We start from the raw sequence: 14126 nt of genomic DNA, 5'->3' as shown, positions 1-14126 counted from the left end.
AACCACAACACAACCACAACACAACCACAACACAACCACAACACAACCACAACATAACCACCACATAACCACAACACAACCACAATACAACCACAACACAACCACCACACAACCACAACACAACCACCACACAACCGCAACACCACCACAACACAACCACAACACAACTACAACACAACCACCACACAACCACCACACAACCACAAGCACAACATAACCACAAAACAACCTCAACATAACCACAACACAACCACAACACAACCGCAACACCACCACAACACAACCACAACACAACTACAACACAACCACCACACAACCACAACACAACCACAACACAACCAAAACACAACCACAACACAACCGCAACACCACCACAACACAACCACAACACAACTACAACACAACCACCACACAACCACAACACAACCACAACACAACCACCACACAACCACCACACAACTACAACACAACCACCACACAACCACAACACAACCACAACACAACCACCACACAACCACAACACAACCACCACACAACCACCACACAACCACAATCCAACCACCACACAACCACAAGCACAACATAACCACAAAACAACCTCAACATAACCATAATGACAACCACAAGACTGCATGGCAAGGTTAGAACACAACCACAACACAACCACCACACAACCACCACACAACCACCAAACAACCACCACACAACCACAACACAACCACCACACAACCACAACACAACCACAACACAACCACAACACAACCACAACACAACCACCACATAACCACAACACAACCACAACACAACCACAACACAACCACAACACAACCACAACACAACCACAACACAACCACAACACAACCACAACAAAACCACAACCACAAAACAACCTCAACATAACCATAATGACAACCACATGACTGCATGGCAAGGTTAGAACACAACCACAACACAACCACAACACAACCACCACACAACCACAACACAACCACCACACAACCACAACACAACCACCACACAACCACAACACAACCATAACACAACCACAACACAACCACCACATAACCACAACACAACCACAACACAACCACAACACAACCACAACACAACCACACCACAACCACCACATAACCACCACACAACCACAACACAACCACCACACAACCACAACCACAACCACAACACAACCACCACACAACCACCACACAACCACAACACAACCACCACACAACCACAACCACACCACAACCACAACACAACCACAACACAACCACAACCACCACACAACCACAACACAACCACCACACAACCACAACACAACCACCACACAACCACAACAAAACCACAAAACAACCACAACACAACCACCACACAACCACAACACAACCACAACACCACCACAACACCACCACAACACCACCACAACACAACCACACCACAACCACCACATATCCACAACACAACCACAACACAACCACCACACAACCACAACCACAACCACAACACAACACAACCACCACACAACCACAACCACAACACAACCACCACACAACCACCACACAACCACAACACAACCACCACACAACCACAACCACAACACAACCACAACACAACCACAACACAACCACAACACAACCACAACACAACCACAACCACAACACAACCACAACCACAACACAACCACAACACAACCACAACCACCACACAACCACCACACAACCACCACACAACCACAACACAACCACAACACTACCACAATACAACCACAACACAACCACAACACAACCACCACACAACCACAACACAACCACAACACAACCACAACACAACCACACCACAACCACAACACAACCACAACACAACCACAGCACAACCAACACACAACCAAAACACAACCACAACACAACCACAACCACCGCACAACCACAACACCACCACAACACAACCACAAAACAACCACAACACAACCACCACACAACCACAACCACAACACAACCACAACACAACCAACACACAACCACAACACAACCACAACACAACACAACCACAACCACAACACAACCACAACACAACCACAACACAACACAACACAACCACAACACAACCACAACACAACACAACCACAACACAACACAACACAACCACAACACAACCACCACACAACCACAACACAACCACAACACAACACAACACAACCACAACACAACCACAACACAACCACAACACAACCTCAACACAACACAACACAACCACAACACAACCACCACACAACCACAACACAACACAACACAACCACAACACAACCACCACACAACCACCACACAACCACCACACAACCATCACACAACCACAACACAACCACCACACAACCACAACCACAACACAACCACCACACAACCACCACACAACCACAACACAACCACAACACAACCAAAACACAACTACAACACATCCGCAACACCACCACAACAAAACCACAACACTACTACAACACAACCACCACACAACCACAACACAACCACAACACAACCACCACACAACCACCACACAACTACAACACAACCACCACACAACCACAACACAACCACAACACAACCACCACACAACCACAACACAACCACCACACAACCACCACACAACCACAATCCAACCACCACACAACCACAAGCACAACATAACCACAAAACAACCTCAACATAACCATAATGACAACCACAAGACTGCATGGCAAGGTTAGAACACAACCACAACACAACCACCACACAACCACCTAACAACCACCACACAACCACAACACAACCACCACACAACCACAACACAACCACAACACAACCACAACACAACCACAACAAAACCACAACCACAAAACAACCTCAACATAACCATAATGACAACCACATGACTGCATGGCAAGGTTAGAACACAACCACAACACAACCACCACACAACCACCACACAACCACAACACAACCACAACACAACCACCACACAACCACAACACAACCACCACACAACCACAACACAACCACAACACAACCACAACACAACCACCACATAACCACAACACAACCACAACACAACCACAACACCACCACAACACAACCACAACACAACCACACCACAACCACCACATAACCACCACACAACCACAACACAACCACCACACAACCACAACCACAACACAACCACCACACAACCACAACCACAACACAACCACCACACAACCACCACACAACCACAACACAACCACCACACAACCACAACCACAACACAACCACAACACAACCACAACACAACCACCACACAACCACAACCACAACACAACCACCACACAACCACCACACAACCACAACCACCACACAACCACCACACAACCACCACACAACCACCACACAACCATCACACAACCACAGCACAACCACCACACAACCACAACCACAACACAACCACCACACAACCACCACACAACCACAACCACCACACAACCACCACACAACCACCACACAACCACCACACAACCACAACCACAACACAACCACCACACAACCACAACACAACCACAACCACAACACAACCACCACACAACCACCACACAACCACCACACAACCACAACACAACCACAACACAACCACAACACCACCACAATCCAACCACCACAACACAACCACAACACAACCACCACACAACCACAACACAACCACAACACCACCACAATCCAAACACCACAACACAACCACAACACAACCACCACACAACCACCACACAACCACCACACAACCACAACACAACCACAATACAACCACAACACAACCACAACACAACCACCACACAACCACAACACAACCACAACACAACCACAACACAACCACAACACAACCACAACATAACCACCACATAACCACAACACAACCACAATACAACCACAACACAACCACCACACAACCACAACACAACCACCACACAACCACCACACAACCACCACACAACCGCAACACCACCACAACACAACCACAACACAACTACAACACAACCACCACACAACCACAACACAACCACAACACAACCACCACACAACCACCACACAACTACAACACAACCACCACACAACCACAACACAACCGCAACACCACCACAACACAACCACAACACAACTACAACACAACCACCACACAACCACCACACAACCACAAGCACAACATAACCACAAAACAACCTCAACATAACCACAACACAACCACAACACAACCGCAACACCACCACAACACAACCACAACACAACTACAACACAACCACCACACAACCACAACACAACCACAACACAACCAAAACACAACCACAACACAACCGCAACACCACCACAACACAACCACAACACAACTACAACACAACCACCACACAACCACAACACAACCACAACACAACCACCACACAACCACCACACAACTACAACACAACCACCACACAACCACAACACAACCACAACACAACCACCACACAACCACAACACAACCACCACACAACCACCACACAACCACAATCCAACCACCACACAACCACAAGCACAACATAACCACAAAACAACCTCAACATAACCATAATGACAACCACAAGACTGCATGGCAAGGTTAGAACACAACCACAACACAACCACCACACAACCACCACACAACCACCAAACAACCACCACACAACCACAACACAACCACAACACAACCACAACACAACCACAACACAACCACAACACAACCACAACACAACCACCACATAACCACAACACAACCACAACACAACCACAACACAACCACAACACAACCACAACACAACCACAACACAACCACAACACAACCACAACAAAACCACAACCACAAAACAACCTCAACATAACCATAATGACAACCACATGACTGCATGGCAAGGTTAGAACACAACCACAACACAACCACAACACAACCACCACACAACCACAACACAACCACCACACAACCACAACACAACCACCACACAACCACAACACAACCATAACACAACCACAACACAACCACCACATAACCACAACACAACCACAACACAACCACAACACAACCACAACACAACCACACCACAACCACCACATAACCACCACACAACCACAACACAACCACCACACAACCACAACCACAACCACAACACAACCACCACACAACCACCACACAACCACAACACAACCACCACACAACCACAACCACACCACAACCACAACACAACCACAACACAACCACAACCACCACACAACCACAACACAACCACAACACAACCACAACACAACCACCACACAACCACAACAAAACCACAAAACAACCACAACACAACCACCACACAACCACAACACAACCACAACACCACCACAACACCACCACAACACCACCACAACACAACCACACCACAACCACCACATATCCACAACACAACCACAACACAACCACCACACAACCACAACCACAACCACAACACAACACAACCACCACACAACCACAACCACAACACAACCACCACACAACCACCACACAACCACAACACAACCACCACACAACCACAACCACAACACAACCACAACACAACCACAACACAACCACAACACAACCACAACACAACCACAACCACAACACAACCACAACCACAACACAACCACAACACAACCACAACCACCACACAACCACCACACAACCACCACACAACCACAACACAACCACAACACTACCACAATACAACCACAACACAACCACAACACAACCACCACACAACCACAACACAACCACAACACAACCACAACACAACCACACCACAACCACAACACAACCACAACACAACCACAGCACAACCAACACACAACCAAAACACAACCACAACACAACCACAACCACCGCACAACCACAACACCACCACAACACAACCACAAAACAACCACAACACAACCACCACACAACCACAACCACAACACAACCACAACACAACCAACACACAACCACAACACAACCACAACACAACACAACCACAACCACAACACAACCACAACACAACCACAACACAACACAACACAACCACAACACAACCACAACACAACACAACCACAACACAACACAACACAACCACAACACAACCACCACACAACCACAACACAACCACAACACAACACAACACAACCACAACACAACCACAACACAACCACAACACAACCTCAACACAACACAACACAACCACAACACAACCACCACACAACCACAACACAACACAACACAACCACAACACAACCACCACACAACCACCACACAACCACCACACAACCATCACACAACCACAACACAACCACCACACAACCACAACCACAACACAACCACCACACAACCACCACACAACCACAACACAACCACAACACAACCAAAACACAACTACAACACATCCGCAACACCACCACAACAAAACCACAACACTACTACAACACAACCACCACACAACCACAACCACAACCACAACACAACCACCACACAACCACCACACAACCACAACACAACCACCACACAACCACAACACAACCACAACACAACCACAACACAACCACCACACAACCACAACAAAACCACAAAACAACCACAACACAACCACCACACAACCACAACACAACCACAACACCACCACAACACCACCACAACACCACCACAACACAACCACACCACAACCACCACATATCCACAACACAACCACAACACAACCACAACCACAACCACAACACAACACAACCACCACACAACCACAACCACAACACAACCACCACACAACCACCACACAACCACAACACAACCACCACACAACCACAACCACAACACAACCACAACACAACCACAACACAACCACAACACAACCACAACACAACCACAACCACAACACAACCACAACCACAACACAACCACAACACAACCACAACCACCACACAACCACCACACAACCACCACACAACCACAACACAACCACAACACTACCACAATACAACCACAACACAACCACAACACAACCACCACACAACCACAACACAACCACAACACAACCACACCACAACCACAACACAACCACAACACAACCACAGCACAACCAACACACAACCAAAACACAACCACAACACAACCACAACCACCGCACAACCACAACACCACCACAACACAACCACAAAACAACCACAACACAACCACCACACAACCACAACCACAACACAACCACAACACAACCAACACACAACCACAACACAACCACAACACAACACAACCACAACCACAACACAACCACAACACAACCACAACACAACACAACACAACCACAACACAACCACAACACAACACAACCACAACACAACACAACACAACCACAACACAACCACCACACAACCACAACACAACCACAACACAACACAACACAACCACAACACAACCACAACACAACCACAACACAACCTCAACACAACACAACACAACCACAACACAACCACCACACAACCACAACACAACACAACACAACCACAACACAACCACCACACAACCACCACACAACCACCACACAACCATCACACAACCACAACACAACCACCACACAACCACAACCACAACACAACCACCACACAACCACCACACAACCACAACACAACCACAACACAACCAAAACACAACTACAACACATCCGCAACACCACCACAACAAAACCACAACACTACTACAACACAACCACCACACAACCACAACACAACCACAACACAACCACCACACAACCACCACACAACTACAACACAACCACCACACAACCACAACACAACCACAACACAACCACCACACAACCACAACACAACCACCACACAACCACCACACAACCACAATCCAACCACCACACAACCACAAGCACAACATAACCACAAAACAACCTCAACATAACCATAATGACAACCACAAGACTGCATGGCAAGGTTAGAACACAACCACAACACAACCACCACACAACCACCAAACAACCACCACACAACCACAACACAACCACCACACAACCACAACACAACCACAACACAACCACAACACAACCACAACAAAACCACAACCACAAAACAACCTCAACATAACCATAATGACAACCACAACACTGCATGGCAAGGTTAGAACACAACCACAACACAACCACCACACAACCACCACACAACCACAACACAACCACAACACAACCACCACACAACCACAACACAACCACCACACAACCACAACACAACCACAACACAACCACAACACAACCACCACATAACCACAACACAACCACAACACAACCACAACACCACCACAACACAACCACAACACAACCACACCACAACCACCACATAACCACCACACAACCACAACACAACCACCACACAACCACAACCACAACACAACCACCACACAACCACCACACAACCACAACACAACCACCACACAACCACAACACAACCACAACACAACCACCACACAACCACAACACAACCACCACACAACCACCACACAACCACAACACAACCACCACACAACCACAACCACAACACAACCACAACACAACCACAACACAACCACAACACAACCACAACCACCACACAACCACAACACAACCACCACACAACCACAACACAACCACAAGACAACCACAACACAACCACCACACAACCACAACACAACCACAACACCACCACAACACCACCACAACACCACCACAACACCACCACAACACCACCACAACACAACCACACCACAACCACCACATAACCACAACACAACCACAACACAACCACCACACAACCACAACACAACACAACCACCACACAACCACAACCACAACACAACCACCACACAACCACCACACAACCACAACACAACCACCACACAACCACAACCACAACACAACCACAACACAACCACAACACAACCACAACACAACCACAACACAACCCCCACACAACCACAACACAACCACAACCACAACACAACCACAACACAACCACAACCACCACACAACCACCACACAACCACAACACAACCACAACACAACCACAATACAACCACAACACAACCACAACACAACCACCACACAACCACAACACAACCACAACACAACCACACCACAACCACACCACAACCACAACACAACCACAACACAACCACAACACAACACAACACAACCACAACACAACCACAACACAACACAACCACAACACAACACAACACAACCACAACACAACCACCACACAACCACAACACAACACAACACAACCACAACACAACCACAACACAACCACCACACAACCACAACACAACACAACACAACCACAACACAACCACAACACAACCACAACACAACCACAACACAACACAACACAACCACAACACAACCACCACACAACCACAACACAACACAACACAACCACAACACCACCACAACACAACCACAACACAACCACCACACAACCACCACACAACCACCACACAACCACAGCACAACCAACACACAACCAAAACACAACCACAACACAACCACCACACAACCACAACCACCGCACAACCACAACACCACCACAACACAACCACAAAACAACCACAACACAACCACCACACAACCACAACCACAACACAACCACAACACAACCAACACACAACCACAACACAACACAACCACAACCACAACACAACCACAACACAACCACAACACAACACAACACAACCACAACACAACCACAACACAACACAACCACAACACAACACAACACAACCACAACACAACACAACACAACCACAACACAACCACAACACAACCACAACACAACCACAACACAACACAACACAACCACAACACAACCACCACACAACCACAACACAACACAACACAACCACAACACCACCACAACACAACCACAACACAACCACCACACAACCACCACACAACCACCACACAACCACAGCACAACCAACACACAACCAAAACACAACCACAACACAACCACCACACAACCACAACCACCGCACAACCACAACACCACCACAACACAACCACAAAACAACCACAACACAACCACCACACAACCACAACCACAACACAACCACAACACAACCAACACACAACCACAACACAACACAACCACAACCACAACACAACCACAACACAACCACAACACAACACAACACAACCACAACACAACCACAACACAACACAACCACAACACAACACAACACAACCACAACACAACCACCACACAACCACAACACAGCACAACACAACCACAACACAACCACAACACAACCACCACACAACCACCACACAACCACAACCACAACACAACCACCACACAACCACCACACAACCACAACCACAACACAACCACCACACAACCACCACACAACCACCACACAACCACAACACAACCACAACACAACCACAACACCACCACAATCCAACCACCACAACACAACCACAACACAACCACCACACAACCACAACACAACCACAACACCACCACAATCCAAACACCACAACACAACCACAACACAACCACCACACAACCACCACACAACCACCACACAACCACCACAACACAACCACAACACAACCACCACACAACCACAACACAACCACCACACAACCACAACACAACCACCACACAACCACCACACAACCACCACACAACCACAACACAACCACCACACAACCACCACACAACCACCACACAACCACAACACAACCACAACACAACCACCACACAACCACCACACAACCACCACACAACCACCACACAACCACAACACAACCACAACACAACCACCACACCACCACAACACAACCACCACACAACCACCACACAACCACCACACCACCACAACACAACCACCACACAACCACCACACAACCACCACACAACCACAACACAACCACAACACAACTACAACACCACATCATCCTCACCACAGGGTTTTTGAAGCTGACTCTGTCTTTGAAGGGCGGAGCCACAGACACGCCTAGAGACGGGTTAGCTATGGCCACGTTCAGTTTCTTTCCATTAATCACCTTCTGCCATGTCACCTGGAGGGAGGGGAGAATTCAAGGCAAACTTCTTGCAGATGTTGTATGGATTGCATGTGTGTGTGTGTGATGGTTACCTGTGAGATCTTGACAGGTGGGATGCTGTTGATAAACATACATGGTAGATCCACCTTAGAGCCCACGTACCCTGACTGTCCGGCTTCCGTCTGGACTGACTGACCACACACACCTAGGACACACAATACACACAGAAGTTAGAAACACTGCTGCTCAGTTAAATGGGGTTACGGTTAGGGTCACACACACGTACACGTACGCCGTCACCCAGCGGGATCAGGCCAGCTCTGTAGCTGAGCTCATTAGGGTTAGACCTAAGCTTTAGTTGAGGAACAGAGAGGAGCACAGCCTACCTGTCTGACACACACACACACACACACACACACACACACACTCATTGGGAAAATAGAGCATGTAGGGAAGGAAAGAGAGAAAGAAGATAGAGAATCAGAGAGAGAGAGATAGAGATAGAGAAAGAGAGAGAGAGAGAGAGAGAGAGAGAGAGAGAAGGGGGAGAGAGAGAGGGAAAGAGAGAGAAAGAGAGAGAGAGAGGGAGAGAAGGGGAGCGAGAGAGATAGAAAGAGAGAAGGGGAGAGAGATAGAGAGAGAGAGGGAGAGAAGGGGAGAGAGATAGAGAGGGAGAGGGAGAGAAGGGGAGAGAGATAGAGAGAGAGAGGGAGGGAAGGGGAGCGAGAGAGATAGAAAGAGAGAAGGGGAGAGAGATAGAGAGAGAGAGGGAGAGAAGGGGAGAGAGATAGAGAGAGAGAGGGAGGGAAGGGGAGAGAGATAGAGAGATAGAAAGAGAGAAGGGGAGAGAGATAGAGAGAGAGAGGGAGAGAAGGGGAGAGAGATAGAGAGGGAGAAGGGGGGAGAGATAGAAAGAGAGGAGGGGGAGAGATAGAAAGAGAGAAGGGGAGAGAGATAGAGAGGGAGGGAAGGGGAGAGAGAGAGATAGAAAGAGAGAAGGGGAGAGAGATAGAGAGGGAGGGAAGGGGAGCGAGAGAGATAGAAAGAGAGAGGGAGGGAAGGGGAGAGAGATAGAGAGATAGAAAGAGAGAAGGGGAGAGAGATAGAGAGAGAGAGGGAGAGAAGGGGAGAGAGATAGAGAGGGAGAAGGGGGGAGAGATAGAAAGAGAGAAGGGGGGAGAGATAGAAAGAGAGAAGGGGAGAGAGATAGAGAGGGAGGGAAGGGGAGAGAGAGAGATAGAAAGAGAGAAGGGGAGAGAGATAGAGAGGGAGGGAAGGGGAGCGAGAGAGATAGAAAGAGAGAGGGAGGGAAGGGGAGAGAGATAGAGAGATAGAAAGAGAGAAGGGGAGAGAGAGAGATAGAAAGAGAGAGGGAGGGAAGGGGAGAGAGATAGAGAGATAGAAAGAGAGAAGGGGAGAGAGATAGAGAGAGAGAGGGAGAGAAGGGGAGAGAGATAGAGAGGGAGAAGGGGGGAGAGATAGAAAGAGAGAAGGGGGGAGAGATAGAAAGAGAGAAGGGGAGAGAGATAGAGAGGGAGGGAAGGGGAGAGAGAGAGATAGAAAGAGAGAAGGGGAGAGAGATAGAGAGGGAGGGAAGGGGAGCGAGAGAGATAGAAAGAGAGAGGGAGGGAAGGGGAGAGAGATAGAGAGATAGAAAGAGAGAAGGGGAGAGAGAGAGATAGAAAGAGAGAGGGAGGGAAGGGGAGAGAGATAGAGAGATAGAAAGAGAGAAGGGGAGAGAGATAGAGAGGGAGGGAAGGGGAGCGAGAGAGATAGAAAGAGAGAGGGAGGGAAGGGGAGAGAGATAGAGAGATAGAAAGAGAGAAGGGGAGAGAGAGAGATAGAAAGAGAGAGGGAGGGAAGGGGAGAGAGATAGAGAGATAGAAAGAGAGAAGGGGAGAGAGATAGAGAGGGATTAACTGTTTAATCTCTAGTCTGTGATTGACCTGGAATGAGAGGCTGTTTGTCTTACTGACCATGTGACCTACTACACACACATGCACGCAGACACACACTTTAAAAAATATACTGGAAATTAACTGAGGTACCAAGGGTAGCACTTTGATGAATAAGTACTAGATATTGATAACGCTGCTGTTACTTCAAAATGTAAAAAAAAATATTCTCGGGTACAACCTAAACTTTCCTTTATGATCCAGCTGGCTAACAGATAGTTTACAGTTAGTTACCAGCTAACTACCAGCTAACCAACAGCTAGCTAAGAGCTAACTAACAGCTAACTAAATACTAAGTAACACCTAACTAAACACTAACTAATAGTTAGTTACCAGCTAACTACCAGCTAAATAACAGCTAACCAATAGCTAGCTAACAGACAGCTAACTAACAGCTAACGATCAGCTAAATAACAGCTAACCAATAGCTAGCTAACAGACAGCTAACTATCAGCTAAATAACAGCTAACAAACAGTTATCTAACAGCTAACTAACAGCTACCACCTAGCTACCAGCTAACTACCAGCTAACTAACAGCTAGCCAACAGCTAACTAACATATTGTTAACTGCTGAGTAAAAGCTATCTAACAGTTAACCAACAGATAGCTTCCAGCTTGCTAACACAGCAGCAGAGTAGCAACACACACCAGACATTTCTTAATTCTGATAAAGGCAGAAAAATTACTTTAGTATGAAATGTTTATTTTTCAAGGTAATGTTTGTGTGTGTGTTTGGCCCAGATACAGTCTGCTTCCACTTCTACTCTGCCAAATTGATTGTAATCTGTTGGACTATTTGGATATGTAGTGTGTGTGTGATCTCTGGCACTGTCAGCATGAGTAGTGTGTGTTGGAGAGCGTTCAAGAGGAGCTCAGGGATTACATGTTTCATCTGTGTTCTGGAACCAGAGTGATATCAACAGACAGGCAGGCAAACAGACAGACAGAATACAGACCTACGTGTGTTTGTGTGTTAGTGTGCATGTGTCTGTCTGTGTGTGTGTGTGTGTGTGTGTGTGTGTGTGTGTGTGTGTGTGTGTGTGTGTGTGTGTGTGTGTGTGTGTGTGTGTGTGTGTGTGTG

General features: G+C 47.5%; 1 protein-coding gene across 1 annotated transcript in view; it reads right to left on the bottom strand.

The window, feature by feature from the left end:
* The window catches only part of LOC129867927 (nectin-1-like), a gene marked incomplete at its 5' end in the record, with an annotated part of 36438 nt that extends 25125 nt beyond the window's left edge, over window positions 1-11313 (bottom strand). Inside the window, 2 exons of the mRNA XM_055941415.1 lie at window positions 10988-11104; window positions 11182-11313. Coding sequence (XP_055797390.1) covers window positions 10988-11104; window positions 11182-11313 — 249 coding nt within the window. The remainder of the gene's footprint in view (window positions 1-10987; window positions 11105-11181) is intronic.
* Between the last annotated feature and the right edge of the window lie 2813 nt (window positions 11314-14126).

This window comes from Salvelinus fontinalis, chromosome 13, assembly GCF_029448725.1.
Source record: "Salvelinus fontinalis isolate EN_2023a chromosome 13, ASM2944872v1, whole genome shotgun sequence".
NCBI classification, from domain to species: domain Eukaryota; kingdom Metazoa; phylum Chordata; class Actinopteri; order Salmoniformes; family Salmonidae; genus Salvelinus; species Salvelinus fontinalis.
The sequence above is the reverse complement of the archived record's forward strand: the minus strand, read 5'-3'. Positions and strand labels throughout refer to the sequence as shown.